The sequence below is a fragment of the Phoca vitulina genome, unplaced genomic scaffold (genome assembly GCF_004348235.1).
Source record: "Phoca vitulina isolate PV1807 unplaced genomic scaffold, GSC_HSeal_1.0 scaffold43, whole genome shotgun sequence".
NCBI classification, from domain to species: Eukaryota; Metazoa; Chordata; class Mammalia; order Carnivora; family Phocidae; genus Phoca; species Phoca vitulina.
In genome coordinates this window covers 7,704,182-7,720,545 of record NW_022589746.1, presented here as the reverse complement: position 1 = coordinate 7,720,545, position 16,364 = coordinate 7,704,182, and the positions used below count along the sequence as shown (strand labels likewise).

Sequence of the window (16,364 nt, the reverse complement as noted above, 5' to 3'; positions counted from 1 at the left end):
CTCAAAGCACCAAGATTTTTCACACTTTTGGCCCTCCCTTACAAACACTTGGAACTTGGATGCCCAAAATCCAGTTCTGCATTCGCAGAGAGGACAATGTAGCAACACTGTGCAAAGTTTAAATTGGAAAGAATAAGTGAAGACAAAGCTCAAAACTTGTGCTCATGAGCCCAGTTCTTGTTCCAAAAAACATCACCACCCTTAAATTACAGCAGGTTAAGTGGTAAAGAATGTGCTCTATACCAGAAATCACAAATTTAAATTCTACTTTATTAAAAAGAAAAAGAACAGAAGAGTGACCCCCAAGAAAATTATCTGAATTACTATGACTCTGACCTTGGTAAATCAGTCAAAAGCCAACTGATTTAGCTTTGTCTTTGTTGACTACGAATCTAAAACTAGGAAAGCATTGCCTTTGTTCAGTCAGTAGGAAAATTGTACTGTGGGAACAGGCTCTCTGACTCTGGTCTGGCCAGAAGAGTACAGCGTGTATAAGACACACCACCCTCCTACCTGGACCCCAACTACATGTCCCCGTGGCTAGATGAAATATCCAAAATGGAGCCTCATCTCTTCCTGACTACTTAGCTACTAGCACTGAATAAAGGAAAAATTTGGTGAATATTAATGATAAAATACAACGACATGAAGTGCTTTTATTTATAAACCCATCACTAAACTCTTAGATTTAATTCAATTTAACTTTTAAAATGTTCATAAGCTATCAGACCTCTAAAACATTAACAAATATCTCTTGTACCCCCTAAGAGACAGATTTCAGGTTTTTATATGTAAAAATACATATATTTTCCATATTTTCTCTATCCTTAATATGTTACAAAATAATATGAGAACTGTATTCTAAAGCAGTTTTATGAGCACAAGCGTATGTCTGCAGAATCCAGATGAATTCCAGTTTCTAAGAAACAGCTACATCGAGATTATGGACTCTGAGAAACAAACTGAGGGTGTCAGAGGGGAGGGGGGTGGAGGGATGGGTTAGCCCAGTGATGAGTATTAAAGAGGGCACGTACTACATGGAGCACTGGGTGTTATATGAAAACAATGAAGCGTGGATCATTACATCAAAAACTAATGATGTATTGTATGGTGACTAACATAACATAATAAAATAAAATTAAAAAGAAAAAAAAAGAACTAAGCTTTTAAATGGAGCCAACTAAAATGCACCTTCTATTAAATTAGAGAAAAGGATATGATTTTTACATCTATCACTCATTCTTAATATATACTCAACTATCAAAGTTCAGGTTGATGGCTGGTGAAATGAACTACACACTTACTTTTAAACAGTTCCACATAAAGTGTCATCTGATAATAAACTGACACTTCACAATACACATCACAAATGACCAATTCCCAATGTTACGTTATCTACCAGGAGATGGAACTTAATCTATTTCTTCCAATTATTTTCCAGGATCTGCTTTTTGGTGTTTATATTGGAAGCTAAAGTTTCACACACACCTGTTCAAGTAAGTAGGAAACACACAAATTTGGTGTGTTTTGTTTTTGTTTTTGTTTTTGTTTTTGCAGTTTATTATGAATCAAAATGCCACTTTTCAAACATACTGTTCATCAACAATACAGTCTTTTGGAAATGTACCATAATTGTAACAGTTTTGTTTTTCCCATAGTGAAATTCTGCTTTTTACTTAACATTCTCACTCATTGTTTCCATGGTAAATTTCTGAAGAATAAATGTATCTGAATATACGTAGCGCAGATAGCTTTTGGAAACACAGACAAAGGGCAACAGATTTCCTTCGCACACGCAGGGAAAGATGCAGATGGTGCTGACCTGACCAGAGATGAAGGCCATCGAATCCGTAGGAAAAGAGATCGTCTCCAACTCCGTTTCCACCCCATTCCTCACCGCCTCCCGGGTAGGGAGAGTACCCTTCGGTGGAAGCCCAGCCCACCCGCAGGTGGGTGGCTTCAGCGGTCACGAACGGCTCCGTGTGGTCCACCATCAGCTCATAGTACCACTTCTTATACTGAGCCGACCCTTCGCTGACGCCCAGAAAAATATTGGGTCTCATGCTTTAAAGAGATAGGAAGAGCACATGAGAAACTCTGGACAAACCTCCTGTTGTGTTCATTTATGTCTATTTCGAACACCGGTCCTGTTTCTCCAAAATGCAACATATTAAATCTCTGTTTTCCTTCAGTACTGCAAAATTACTAAGTCACTGAGGCGGTAGGCGGTGACAGCCAGCCTACGGTTAACATTCAGTGGCAGGTGTCTGCTTTTCCGATTACTTGGCAGTGTCCCTCAGGGACCTAAGATGATTTTTTCTGAATTGCTTTTCAGCATATTTTATACCATTGATCATGTTTAAGGGCCCTTAGAATTCATGGAGTTATCATTAATTCAGGACATGCAGACATTTTCCTAACTAAGCTGTGGGTCAGGTAAGGTACAAGGCTGAAGAGCCACGTTATTAGTAAAGGAACCAGGGTGATAAGCAGCTTTGTTGTTCTCAATGCCTCTCTGAGGGCAGAAGAATTTCTAGGTAGTTGTATTTAATTCCATTTCTAAGGGACTTAGACTCTACGTTAATGCTTAGGATTAGTGAAGGTCTCAGGAAATACCACTCAAAAACAGCACGTCTGTTATACAAAGAGCCATTCAGGAAGTCATAAATCAATCCTGTTAAAAAAACACAATATAGAAATATACACCAAACCCTACATTTTTGTTTAAAACAGGGTAAGGTAGTGATTACTTCCTGGATAGCTGCGAGATATAATATATTCAAAATTACTACTATCACGTAGAATATTTTCTCAATGGTAAGATGTATTATTTTTATTATACTACTTGGTATAAGGAAGGCAGCGTGGCTTGGTATTTAAGGGCCCAGTCTCTGGCATTAGACTTGAGTTCCATTTCCAGTCCAACATTTTAATCTTTAAAATGTGTATAATAGTACCTAGTTGGACTAGTTGAACCCAGTGCAAACACAGTGTAGGATACATGGAAAGCACAGAGAATAGCGGCAGGCACACAGTACTCAAGGAACGTCTGATACCTTGGAAGGGCTATCTAACCAAAAATGTAGTTTTATTGTTTTATGGAATTTATTATATCTTAGACATTCTGATTCAACTTTTTTATTATACATAGTAGCCACTTTGAAGTTGGCATTGAAGGGTAGCGTTTTTACTTATATTCTAAGAAAGCACAAAACATAATTACATATAACTGTATCCCTGTAGAATTGTCAGCCTGCTCCTGAAGAGGTCAGTGATAAGCCAAACTCATACGAATGTGACTATGAAAGCTTACAGCCTTGTGATAAAAGCACATCCTGTTTGGTTCACCTATTATTATTATTATTCCATCCAACTTATAGAAAAACTACACTATTCGCTGGGGTAATATGTAAAATATCCTAATAAAACAAGCAGACCACAGGATGCCTTAACTACAGAGCCAGAACATGAATTCCTTATTACGCCACCTATTTGGTGACAGTGTCTATCTGAGTCTACCTGCTGACATGGTTCACAAGACGTGTCTGTAATAGTAGGTCTCTTCCTGGCAGCAGGTTGTCACAGATGAGATGCTGGTTAGAACGGACTGCGACTCCATGGCAGACACAGAGAGAGCACAAGACATCCAGAACCTGAAGAGAGAAAGCACTTCCAGCCGACTAATTCCCTTATTCATATTTGAGTATCCCCACACTTCTCGTGAATGTGAACACGTTCCCTCGGACCTAGCCATGTGAACATGACAGCCACGAGGTCACATATCTTCCAAGTTTCTCTTACATACAAACTGATAATTGCTCAGTGTCTCAAGGGTGCTACAAATAAGCACCAAACAGCATCACCTGATTGTAATTAAGAAATGAGAAACACTCATGACACATTTGACACACCTTTTAAAAGTTATCTTATTTTAAAAATATATTTAAAATTATCCCAGGGGTGCCTGGGTGGCTCAGTCGTTAAGCGTCTGCCTTCGGCTCAGGTCGCAATCCCAGGGTTCTGGGATGAAGCCCCACATCGGGCTCCCTGCTCAGCGGGATGCCTGCTTCTCCCTCTCCCACTCCCCCTGCTTGTGTTCCCTCTCTCGCTATGTCTCTGTCAAATAAATAAATAAAATCTTAAAAAAAAAAAATTCTTCATCAGTTTCCCATAACAATCAGAATAAACCCCAACTCTTTATAAATAAATAAATAAATAAATAAATAAATAAATAAATAAAATTATCCCAGAATTCATCCATGGCAATACATTCGTTCCCTTACCTTATGGTTTCTTCCATGCTTGTCTAAAAGTGAGATTATGGATTTAATGTGTCCTTCCTTAATAATATTTAGAGCTTCTGGACTTTCTACCAACACACAGTGTAAAACTTCAAGAATACCTAAAGATAAAGAAAGAAAGTATGATTAGAGAGTCTACAATGATCAGTGCCTTTCCTTTTTCTAGGTGTTCCTTCAGGTCAACATGTAATTATTATGGGCTTGATGTGTTTGTCACAGGGCACTGTAAAAGGGGAAAAGTGGTGTCTGTAATGGGACTGGTAACTAAAGATGATGAAGTCATAGTTCAGTGAGGAAAAGGCAATGTTAGTAGAGTAAGCAGGTAACTCTGCCTGGGACGGTATGAAAGAAAGCAACCCTAACTCGAGCCTCAGAGAACACATTCATGACCATTTTCCAGACAGCAAAGTTAGGGTGGTACAAGGTTGAGTGAAGTCTTGAATGCAATGCATACCTGTGATGCCTGGAGTACAGAGCAAGGAGGGGACAAGACAGGTAGGTAGTAGGTTAGGACCAGCTTATGAAGTTTCTCAGTTTGAAAGTATAACCCTACAACAATGCATCCTAACCCACAAAGAACATTACATTTTCCCGGAGGTAAATGGTAGAAAATGTTTCTTAGTTTCCAAAACAAGAGAAATATAGAGAATAATACAAAAATACACAGAAATATACAACATACAAAACCTGATGAAGAATGGGGGTATTTTTTTCCCAAGATTTTATTTACTTATTTGAGAGAGCGTGCATGCGCACACATACAAGTAAAAGCAGGCTCCCCGCTGAGCAGGGAGCCCAATGCGGGACTCGATCCCGGGACCCTGGGATCATGACTGGAGCCGAAGCAGATGCTTAACCAACTGAGCCACGCAGGCGCCCCAAGAATGGGGGTATTTTAAAGTATTAGCCATCAGAGAAGATAAAATGAAATATACCCTTTCTTATCTTAAAGCTTAAGAGAGAGAATAGAAAATAATTTTCATCATCAGAATTTTTAGTGTGAACTTGGAAAGTTGAATGTGTACATATGTATTCATTGTTTCTGAGAAAGCTTGCTTTGTCTCTAATGAGAGTGCAGACCACTTGTAGCAATTAGATATAACATTCAGAAAATGTGATCTCTGAGAGCTACAAAGTATCACGAGGGAAATCCGCAGAAAGGTTTATACATCTCCAATTGAGTTCACGTTCTTGGAAAAGTGCTCAGGTGTATAAATGGCCAGAATACAAGAGTAATGGTACACTATGGTTGCCACAATCAATACTTGATCCAAATCCCAATCCATTATAGGACGGGGCTATTAATGCTAATTTCTTTACCGATGACTTAATTTGGTGAAGTATGAATGTACATTTGGTTAAAAAAAATACCCAAAACAATGAGTCAATTTTTGATGTAGTTCGAAATTAACTGCTGTGTTCCAACAACCCATGCTGGTTAAAAATCCAAGACAGAAAAAAATACAACAGGCTAATGGATAAAGATGTTTATATAAGGGTACTTAAACCGAATGCTTCTGCTATTAAAAATGGAGTAATAAATGCATTCATTCTTAGCTAAAATAAACTAAAATAATACAAAAGAAAAAGCATTTTTAATAGATTACTCATATTTTATCCTGATGTCTTTGTTTTGTCCCTGTTACCTATTACTGCAGAACACAAATACAGCTGCCTGTATTTGCAAATGAAAATTATACTGTGTATCAGCCAATGCTCATTTGTTCCCATTTCATCTATGGTTGCTTTTGCATTAAAGAGGCAGAGCTGAGTGGTTGCAACAACACTCAGCCCTATGGTCTACAGAACATAAAATACTTACTATCCGGCCTTTTCCAAAAAAATATTGCCAATCTCTACTTACGGAGTTAATATAATCATTAAGACAAAAGACCAAGAAGTAGAAGACCACAAGAAAAGTAAATTCTCTTTGTAAACAAATATATATGAAAACCAGTAACATTCAAAGACGTGAATATATCAGAAAAGATTTAAGATTAGATTGTGAAAATGAACAGCACAGATCACAAAACGCAAGAATGGCAATATGAAATATGAAAATAAATCTGATTTTCCCATATTCAGCTTACTTTAATAGAAGGCTTCCAGAGTTTGGGACTTAATATTAAAACATTTTCTTTAATACTGCTACATCAGATCCAACAAATAAACATTTAGTTGAAAAGCACTGACTGCCTCGAAGTCTGACAGTAAAAAGTCAGAGAAAACTATTTTTATTTTCAACTGTTGGAATAAACAGCAAATAAACTTTTATTTTTGTGTGTGTGGTTAGAAATTCCTAAAAGAAAATAAATTGGAAATATCAAGACTCATTTTCCAAAAAAATAAAGACTGGCTAAACTGACTATATTATATGTATGTATAAATTATGCCAATATATGTCTCAAACTCTTCGGTGAAAAAAGAGACGGAGGAAGAGGGCTTAATAAATATTACAATGTTAGTATCTAGCTAAAGATGATCTGACAATTCTAAACATACTGAATAAGACCCAGAGATGGAAATAGTGCATAACACTTATTGCCAGATTCTCAAGGAATAAATTGAGCTTGGTAGACCATAACAGTATTACCAGAATGAATTATGAACATAAATTGTCAAACACACACACACACAAACTAGTAAGACAAAACAAGATTTTGTAATCTGTATAACCTGATTTTATAAGTTTTAATAAATTTACAGAAATGATTTTAGTGGAAATTTTAATAACATGCAGAACACATAATTATAATGTAAACTTTCATGAGTAGACACACAATTGGATACACATTATGATTGCAACTATGTAAAATATATTATGTGTATAAAATGTGTATTTCAAAAAACACCAGGAATTAGTATACCAAAATGTTGGTGCTGGTTATTGCTGGATTAGTATACCTTTCTTCCAATACTTGATGAATTCCAGGAAATGAGTATGCACTACTTTTACAGTAAGAAATATTTTTAGAAAGGACCACAACAAAATAGGAAGTTCTATTGCCATTTTTTTAAGATTTAATTTAGGGAGAGAGAGAGTACAAGTGAGCTGAGCGAGTGGCAGAGGGAGAGAGTGAGAGAATCCTGAAGCAGACTGCGCTGAGCATGGGGCCCAACGTGGGGCTGGCGCCCAGGATCCTGAGATCGTGACAAAGAGCCAGCCACTCAACTGACTGCGCCACCCAGGCGCCCCAACTAAAGCACACATTTAATTGATGTCACCCCTTGCTTGAAAGCTCCCATGGCTTCCCAGGACATCCAAGGTCCAAGTCCATTCCCCAGAGCAAGGTACATCAGCTCCTTTGCTACATGACCCAACCCTACTTTACCACCTCAACTCCCACCAACTCCTCTGACAAACAATGGTTAGTATATACTTTTACGTCAAAGTACATATTACAAATATAATTAGGTGCTAATGCATTTACAAGACACTGATATATTTATTAAGCACCTACCAGGCACTGTTCTAGGCAGTGGGGTCGTCAGCGATCAAGGCCTGCCAGGCCCCAGTGGGAGCTTGTCGGCTCTGTCCCACCTTCCCATGTTTTGCACATGTTATTCTCAGACTGAAATACACTTCCCTCTTTGGAAGCTGCAAAATCTGAATCATCTTACAAAGGCAGAAAGTCACCTCATTTGGTGGGTTTTAACCAATACCCTAGAATGAATTATTCTTTCTTGGTAGTATTGATCACGTTGTGTTAAAATCATTTATGCTCATTTCAATCTCCTATTAGAGAATGAGTCTTTGAGAGCAGAGATGTGCTGAATTCTGCCTCCTTGTCACCCAGCACACTCGGGCCCAGGGAGGCCCATCTCATGTTTGCCAACTGAGTAACTGAATGAATAGAAATGGACTATTAGTACACACTTTCAGTTTAAACTACATAACCTGTGATTGGTTTAGTCAATCATAACAAGATTCATTATTGTGAAGAGTATGTAGAATAGCTACTTTGGCATATTTTCTATCTGGAAATTTTAACATTAAAATATTTATTTTTTTAAAGGTAGAGAAGGCATATGATAGAACACGGATGGAGAATTTATATTTCTTAGTTCCAGTATTTCCTCACTGAATGACAGGAATTTTTGTGGGCTTTAGTCTATGTCTGTGGGGGTCATGCACAAAATTCAAAACTGATGGTATAAGCCCTTTATACGTAAGATACATGGAATATTTAGCTCTTTGCCTTAAAACTTTTATGGCTGTAACTTTGTGAATTATTTATAGGACTCATGACGAAGAAAAATCTCTGAGGCTGTTTACAAAATGTCTGGAAATAACCTAATGGTATTGAAGTATCCAAGCGCTGTGGTGGGGCGTGCCCCGGGCTGTCCAAGGTTGAGGGTTTACATGGCAAAACTGAAAGCAAGCCATAGAACAGAAGTGCTCTATTGGGTCTGACTTTCTATACCAGAAAGAACCTAGCCTAGGGATTTTGCCCCATCCCCAGTAGACATAAGCTCACTAGTGAGTCTTGCACATTCGAGTGAAGTGAATAGAACCAGGCAGGGAGCCTCTCAGGCACAGGTGGCCAGTGTGGAGACAGAACTCCCATTATCTCAGGAAAACCAAGGGACCTGGAAGACAATGCCAACATCTCCTCTCCAGAAACTGTTTTCTCACCTACGGTTCCAAGTGTTTAGCAAAAATAAAACAAAATTAATCTCAGAACACCGAGGTGTATGTGGGTTTAGATGGAATGTAGTTCTCACTGCAAGAGGGACACACGGGTGTTATTCAGCCTTGGAAAAGGACTCCACTCCCACATCTCTGCTCTGAGTGTGGGTAATGATCCTGGACAATCCCCGATGCAGCACATGGCCTTAGCTGACAATTTCAACAGGGAAGCCTCTTAGTGTAATCGGCAAGCAAACAGAAGCCTTCAACCCGGGTGCTAATGGGTATGAATTAGACTGTCCCCCAGTGACAGAAACACTGGGGACGCAGTACAGATAACACACGCAGAACTGCAGTACCCACTTGCAGGGTCAGAGACAACCACAATTAGAGAAACTGTGAATTCCAAATTACTCAAATCACAGGTTGCGTTTCTACTTTTTCCCCTACCTAGCAGTTAAAATCCTTCTTAACCTTTTGGTCAGACCTCATTAGTCATATCCCCAGGGCTCACTGAAGGCAAGTGGAAATAAGTTGTACATTTGCCATGGATAATTAACGTAAACAAAGTGACTTACATAAAAAGACTGGGGGAAAGGCACTGAGAAATAACATGACAACACAGAACACGAAACACGCAGTCCAGACCTGTCTATATCATGGACCGTCATCCTTTCAGAAGGGGGACTGACAGCCTGGATATTTACTAGGCTTAATGAGGAACTATAATAGTAAGAGGTATTGCTATTATCCTGTTGTCTTCTGTAGTGGTTATAACCATGGTCGCAAGCCTCAATGTGCCCTGTTTGAGTCCTGGCAAATTTTAGGCAAGTTACTTAACTTCTCTGAGCTCCAGTGTCCCCATTTTAAAACCAAATTCTAATAATGGTACCTACCCCGGGTTGGGGGGGGGAAGATGTTGTGAGGAATCAAACACGTGTAAAGCTTTTAGGAAAAGGCCTGGATCTGAGCAGTGCAATGTAAGCATCAGCTCTTACTTTATGGTTGTAACAAAATAATACAAATGACAAATGAAATGAAATAAAAAAGGATCAACTGGGAAATCTGACAACTAGGCTTCTTTTTACACAGAGATTAAAAACGTTACATCAGGGAAAGGTAGAGAAATGCTGAATGGACAGCACTGATCATAAGGAAAATCCAGGGAAAATGTTATTGATCACCATGGAGAAATGAAATTGAAGTTAGATATAAGAATAGTTAAATTAGTAAATCCAGGGGAAATTACACCAGAATGTTAGAGAGACAAAAGTAGGGCAATAGACAGAACAGCAGGAAACTCTACATTCTGGAGACAGGATTGTTGAGCCAAAAATACCATGAAAGATTACACCAAGTAGACCTCCTGGCTCATAAATGCTTAAAAAGGCATAACGCACTCTTTTGACAAGAACCCCTCTTCTCTCCATATTGAAACAAACAAACACGCAAATGAAGTGGGCAGCAGTTAGAAAAGGCAGAAGAAAAGTTCAGCTAGCTGCATGGTGACAAAAGGTCTGAGGAGTTTGGGAGGTTTTTTTGGCTACACTCCAAAGGGGAGGCCAAGAGAGAAAGAATCTGAGTTATGTACAAATGCGTTAATTTTTCCTGGGCCTGTGCTTTTGAGAAGGCTCTGTAGAGGTACACCCTGCTGTTTTGTTCCACTAATCGGAATGGAATTGCCAGTGAGTGATAAACCATGGATTGCATCCAAGTTGTCCTTCTTTGGTGGTTGGGCATGAATGTGGGACTTCTAGAAGTGGCGGAAACTTCTAGTTTGAGCTAGTGGGGGGATGGTGGAGAGCCTCACCAAACAGCATTGGGCCTGCCCAGAACAAACAGCAGGAGGTGAAAAACCAATTGATATATAGCATAATTACGATACATCTTAACGTTTAGAGGAGAATTCTGCATGCCACAGACTGAAGCACTGAGAGAAACAGGAATAATCCATGGTTTGTTCAAAATGGGTATAAATTTGAAGTCAAGGACATATTTGAGTTTCAGTGTGAGATAAACTGATGAATTTATTTTTTAACTTTTGTAAGCAGAAAGGAACAAAAGATAACAGAAGCAATGTACGTTTTGCTTCCTTTCTATAACACAGGGCTTACTTGTAAAATAAACACTAAGTAGGGTTTCCATATCACACGTAAATAGAGAGAAAAATGGACTAAGTTGATATCAATATTAAAAAATAGAGGCTTAAGAATAACAAGAGGAGGGGTCTCAAGCCAAATAGGGGAAACACATGATTATGTATCCTTCCATTTTTTTATAATGGTTTTGAGGCATGAGAAGAAAATACGCTCATTAAATCTTGAGCTAACATAAAGCTGAGAAGGGAGAGAAAAAGTGACAGAGGTAAGATTAAAATACAACAAAACTTGACAGAATTAGGAACATTAATAAAAGTGGAATAAAAGATAAAGGTATATACCACATTTTTACTCATATATAGAAACATACAACATCATGAATGCATTAGCAAAATAAATAAACAAAAAAGATGGACTTAGGGTATTTTATTGGAAGACAAGATGAACATGAGTCAAAAATTTCCTGGGGCACATTATCTAAAATAAATAGCATAAAATAATCAATGTAATTACAGTGTACTATTCAGTCTTAATTAGGCTTCTGATGGTTTGCTGCTTTCAATTTAGGGAGCAGTATTTTATAAAAGATAGACAAATTAGAGGAGTTAAGGACAATTAAAAAAAGAAAGTGTCAATTAAAGGCAGTTCATGATGCAACAGTTAAAAAAGAAAGTGTCAATTAAAGGCAGTTCATGATGCAACAGTTAAATAATTAGAAATGTTATGCCACACAAATATTTATTTGTATAAATTGCCGTATCTCAAAACCCACAGAGGTCTAAGTGCCAGACAAAAAAAATACTTATGATATTCTTATCTTGCTATTTACTCTTGGGTGCTTTTCCCCCACTTACATGTTCAGTTATCACTTAATCCATTAAATGGGCCATAAAATGGGTTCTGGATGTAAGTTAAATGAGGAGCGAAAACTGGTATTATTCCTGCTTTTGTGGACTTTACAGACCATACAAATTCAGTCCTGGCTCCGTTACTTTCATTTGACCTTGAAAAGGTTACCCCTCTCGGCTTTTCAGCTTCCAATTTTTCATTTGTAAAATGGAAATGATAATGGGACCTACCTTACAGAGTCCTGCGGGATCCAGTGAAGTAATACATATGACATCTCAGCATAGTCCCCTAATTCACTTAAGATTTCCTTGGCTACACAATGTGCTCATTAACGTGTTCAAAAAACAACAAATGCGTGCCTCTCTGTGAAGTATGAGAACCTATAAAAATGCTGGCAGATGCAATTAATTGCTGTAAAGGCCTTTAAATAAAATCTTCAAAGATCTATGCATCTGAGTATTTTTAATATGCATCTTCCAGGGCAAGAGAAATATAGATTAATCAACTCTTCAAAAAGATACTTAACCTCAAAGCAGCAAATATTTATTGAGAACTATTATTTGGGGCAGGAATGTAAAATGATCACAGCATCTGACTGAGCTTTGGTTCAACTTCAAATGTTCTCTTGAAAAAGGCAATCTCTTCAATAAATGGCGCTAGGAAAACTGGATATTCACATGTAAAAGAATGCAACCAGACTCCTATCCTACACCACTCACAAAAATTAACTCAAAATGTATTATAAGATATAAATATATAGACCTGAAACCATGAAATTCCTAGAAAAAAGAGGGGAAAAAAAACCTCCTTGGTATAGGAATTGGCAATGGTCTTTCAGATAGGACACTTAAAGCACAAGCAACAAAATAAAAAAATAAGTGGGACTGCATCAGGGGCACCTGGGTGGCTCAGTCGGTTAAGTGTCTGCCTTCAGCTCAGGTCACGATCCCTGGGTCCTCAGATCAAGCCCCGCATCGGGCTCCCTGCTCAGCTGGGAGTCTGGTTTTTCCTCCCCCTTTGCCCCTTCCACCTGCTCATGCACTCTCTTTCTCATGAATAAATAAAATCTTTAAAAAAAAATTAAGTGGGACCACATCAAACTAAAACGCTTCTGCACAACAAAAGAAACCATCAATAAAGTAAAAAGACAACCTACAGAATGGGAAAAAAAAGTGCAAACCAAATATCCCATAAAGGGTTAATATCCAAAATAAATAAAGAATTCATCAGAAAAAGTAATCCAGTTAAAATGGGCAAAAGACCCAAGTAGACATTTTCTGAAAGAAGATATTCAAATGGCCAAAAGATACATGAAAAGATGATCAACATCACTAATCATCAGGGAGAAGTAAATCAAAACCACAATGAGACATCATGACATACCCATCAGAATGGCCATCATCAAGAAAACGAGGTAACAGATGCTGGTGTGGATGTGGGGAAAAGGAAACCCTTGTGCCCTGTTGGTGGGAATGCAAACTGGTGCAGCCACTATGGAAAACAGTAGAGAGGATCCTTAAAAAATTAAAAATGGAACTACCATGTGATCCAGCAATTCCACTTCTGGGAATACAACCAAAGAAAACAAAAACACTGGGGCGCCTGGGTGGTTCAGTTGGTTAGGTGCCTGACTCTTGATTTCGCCTCAGGTCATTATCTCAGGGTCATGGGATTGAGCCCCACATCAGGCCCCACGCTCAGCACGGAGTCCGCTTGAGATTCTCTCTCTCCCCCTCTGCCCCTCCCCCCCGCACTCTCTCTCCCTCTCTCTCTCTCAAATAAACCTTTAGAAAACAAAAACACTAACTTGAAAAGATATCTGCACCTCCACGTTCACAGCAGCATTATTTACTAAAAATAGCCAAGATAGACAAGATAGGAACCAAAAAGGCCAAGATAAATAAATAAATAAATAAATAAAAACAGCAAGAACAAAAACTCTAAAACCCTCAGAGAAAAATTGATCAGATGTGTGGTTTCCAGAGGCAGGGAGTCGTGACAGAGGGATAAATGTCAGTAAATACTAGGGCTGTAACGTACGATATGATGAGGATAGCTAACACTGCTCTATGATACACAGGAAAGTTGGTAAGAGGATGAATCCTAAGAGTTTTCATCAGAAGAAAAGTTCTTTTCTGTTTTTTCTTTTACCTTTTTTTTTTTTTTAAGATTTTACTTATTTATTTGAGAGAGAGAGAGAGAGCACAAGCAGGGGGTAGAAGCAGCGGGAGAGGGAGAATCGGAAGCAGACTCCATGCTGAGCGCGGACCCCGCCGTGGGGCTCGATCCCCCAACCCTGAGACCACGACCTGAGCTGAAACCAAGAGTCAGATGCTTAAGCAACTGAGCCACCCAGGTGCCCCTGTTTTTTGTTTAATACTTTCTTAAAAAATTTTATATATATGAGATGATAGATGCAAACTAAATCTGTTAGAGTAATAATTTCACAATATATGTAAGCCCAGCCATTATGCTGCTCACTTTAAACTTTAAAAGTGATACAGTGATGTGTGTCAGCTGTGTCTCAATAAAATCGGGCAGGGGGAGTTCTCCTGCGGTATCAAGACAGCCCAGGGCCTCATTTCCAATAAGCACAAAAGAAAAAAGTGAAAGTGCATAAAATAACCTATTTCTGATACTTGGCAAGTGTGGAATAAGAGAAGGAGAAAAGTTATACAATGCATTCTTTAACAAAATACACATTTTTTTTAAAGAGTTTAAGTAATCTCTACACCCAATGTGGGGCTCAAACCCACAACCCCAAGATCGAGAGTCACATGCTTTACTGAGCCAGCCAGGTATCCCGAAACCCACAAATTTTAGATAGGGTATTACGTGCAGAAGTGTATATGGTCCTGAGATGAAACATTATGTATAGAGCAAAGTACAATTTAAAATGCTTTTAAAAATTGGCATAATTTTATTATTTTTTTAAATATTTATTTATTTGAGAGAGAGAAAAAGCATGAACCAAGGGAGTCGCAGAAGGAGAGGGAGAAGCAGACTGCCCGCTGAGCAGGGAGCCCGGCATGGGGCTCGATCCCAAGACCCTGAAATCATGACCTCAGCTGGTCAAATGCTTAACCAACTGAGCCACCCAAGCACACCCAAGTTTGTTTGTTTGTTTATAAGTTTTTGGCTAAAGGTCTTTGTACTGTGCACAGAGTACAAGTCTGTACCTCCACATTCATGCACAGATCTGGCATCCAATACCTAATTGTCCCCCACCCCACCCCCACCCCGTGCTGAAGGCACACTTTTCATCTGAGTTCTCAGTGGTCTTCACTATCTTTATTGCAGAAGACAGAACACCTGACTAGTTTATTTCTACACCGCTCTTTTAAGAAAATAAAAATGATCTTGTAGTTAAAACACCAGCTAATTACAAATGAAAAAGGTGTGAAACACTTACTGGGACATTTTTATTCGTTTTACATAATGAACGCATCCATAGTGTTGACTAACAATCCTCCTGAGACAGGTATTATTACAATTCCATTTCACAAATATATGTAAAATATGAGGTACAAAAGGGTTAAGATCATGCAGCTATCAAGGATGATGCTAGAATTGGAACTTAACCAGTCCAACTCAGAATCCATACTTGTCATCAATCTTAAGCTCTGCTTCTCCTTAACACAGTATAAAAGTAGGTAGAAACAAGAGATGATTAAAAACTGACCTGCCATTTCTGATGAGGCAGTCTTGGCAGAGTTCCACCCTCATTTCCTACTGCCTCATCTCTACCCTGAGATCTAACATTACCTACCTTTCTCCAGTGTGGCCATATCCAGGGGGCACCCAGGCAGCCAAGCTAATGTCCATCCAGATTACATTTCCTGTATCACATCAGCCCTAAAGGAAGGCACCTGAAGAGTGTGCATCCTGCCTTGGGTAGTGATTGACTTCCTTCCTTTGACTACTGGGTCCAAGTAAATAGAACCCACTTTTAAAAGCCTACGTACTTAGAAGGCTTGATTCAATCAAGAGGCAAGTTGGCTTGAGAAAATTGGGATAAGTGATACACACTGCAAAGAAACTTTAAGGAACTCAGTTCGAGACAAAGTCCTTCAGCCAGGATAATGTACCCAAGGGAGGTCACAGACACTTAACTTTAAGCATGACTGAAAGCGAATGACATAGCACAATTATTTCACTAAAGATGATGCTGAAAGCATTTAATATCCAGCACGGTATGAGCAAAACCCAGTCAGACCAGACACGCATTAAACTCTCATCCATCCATAGTAGCACATAAGAGCTCAAGCCTCCTTTCTGTCCACAGTCCCCAAAGAGGACATGACACAGTCTAGGTCAAAGGTAGAAATCACTGTCTGTGATCTTGTTTTTAATAAGTTTTCCTCAAGCGAGCCCTTCCAAGATGATGTAGTTTCTCCGAGACAAGACTTCCTCTTCTCTTTCTCCAGCTAACCAGGCCTTTGTAGGACACATCCCTAATGGCCGTGTGTGGGGAGAAATAAAATC

General features: G+C 38.8%; 1 protein-coding gene across 3 annotated transcripts in view; it reads right to left on the bottom strand.

The window, feature by feature from the left end:
* Positions 1-16,364, bottom strand: part of RYR2 (ryanodine receptor 2) — a 739,460-nt gene that overhangs the window by 315,185 nt on the left and 407,911 nt on the right. For all 3 annotated transcript variants that reach the window (XM_032430318.1, XM_032430320.1, XM_032430321.1), the window contains 3 exons: positions 4,284-4,402; positions 3,520-3,653; positions 1,823-2,064 (listed from right to left, as the gene is read on the bottom strand). In XM_032430318.1, the coding sequence (XP_032286209.1) occupies positions 1,823-2,064; positions 3,520-3,653; positions 4,284-4,402 (495 nt within the window). The remainder of the gene's footprint in view (positions 1-1,822; positions 2,065-3,519; positions 3,654-4,283; positions 4,403-16,364) is intronic.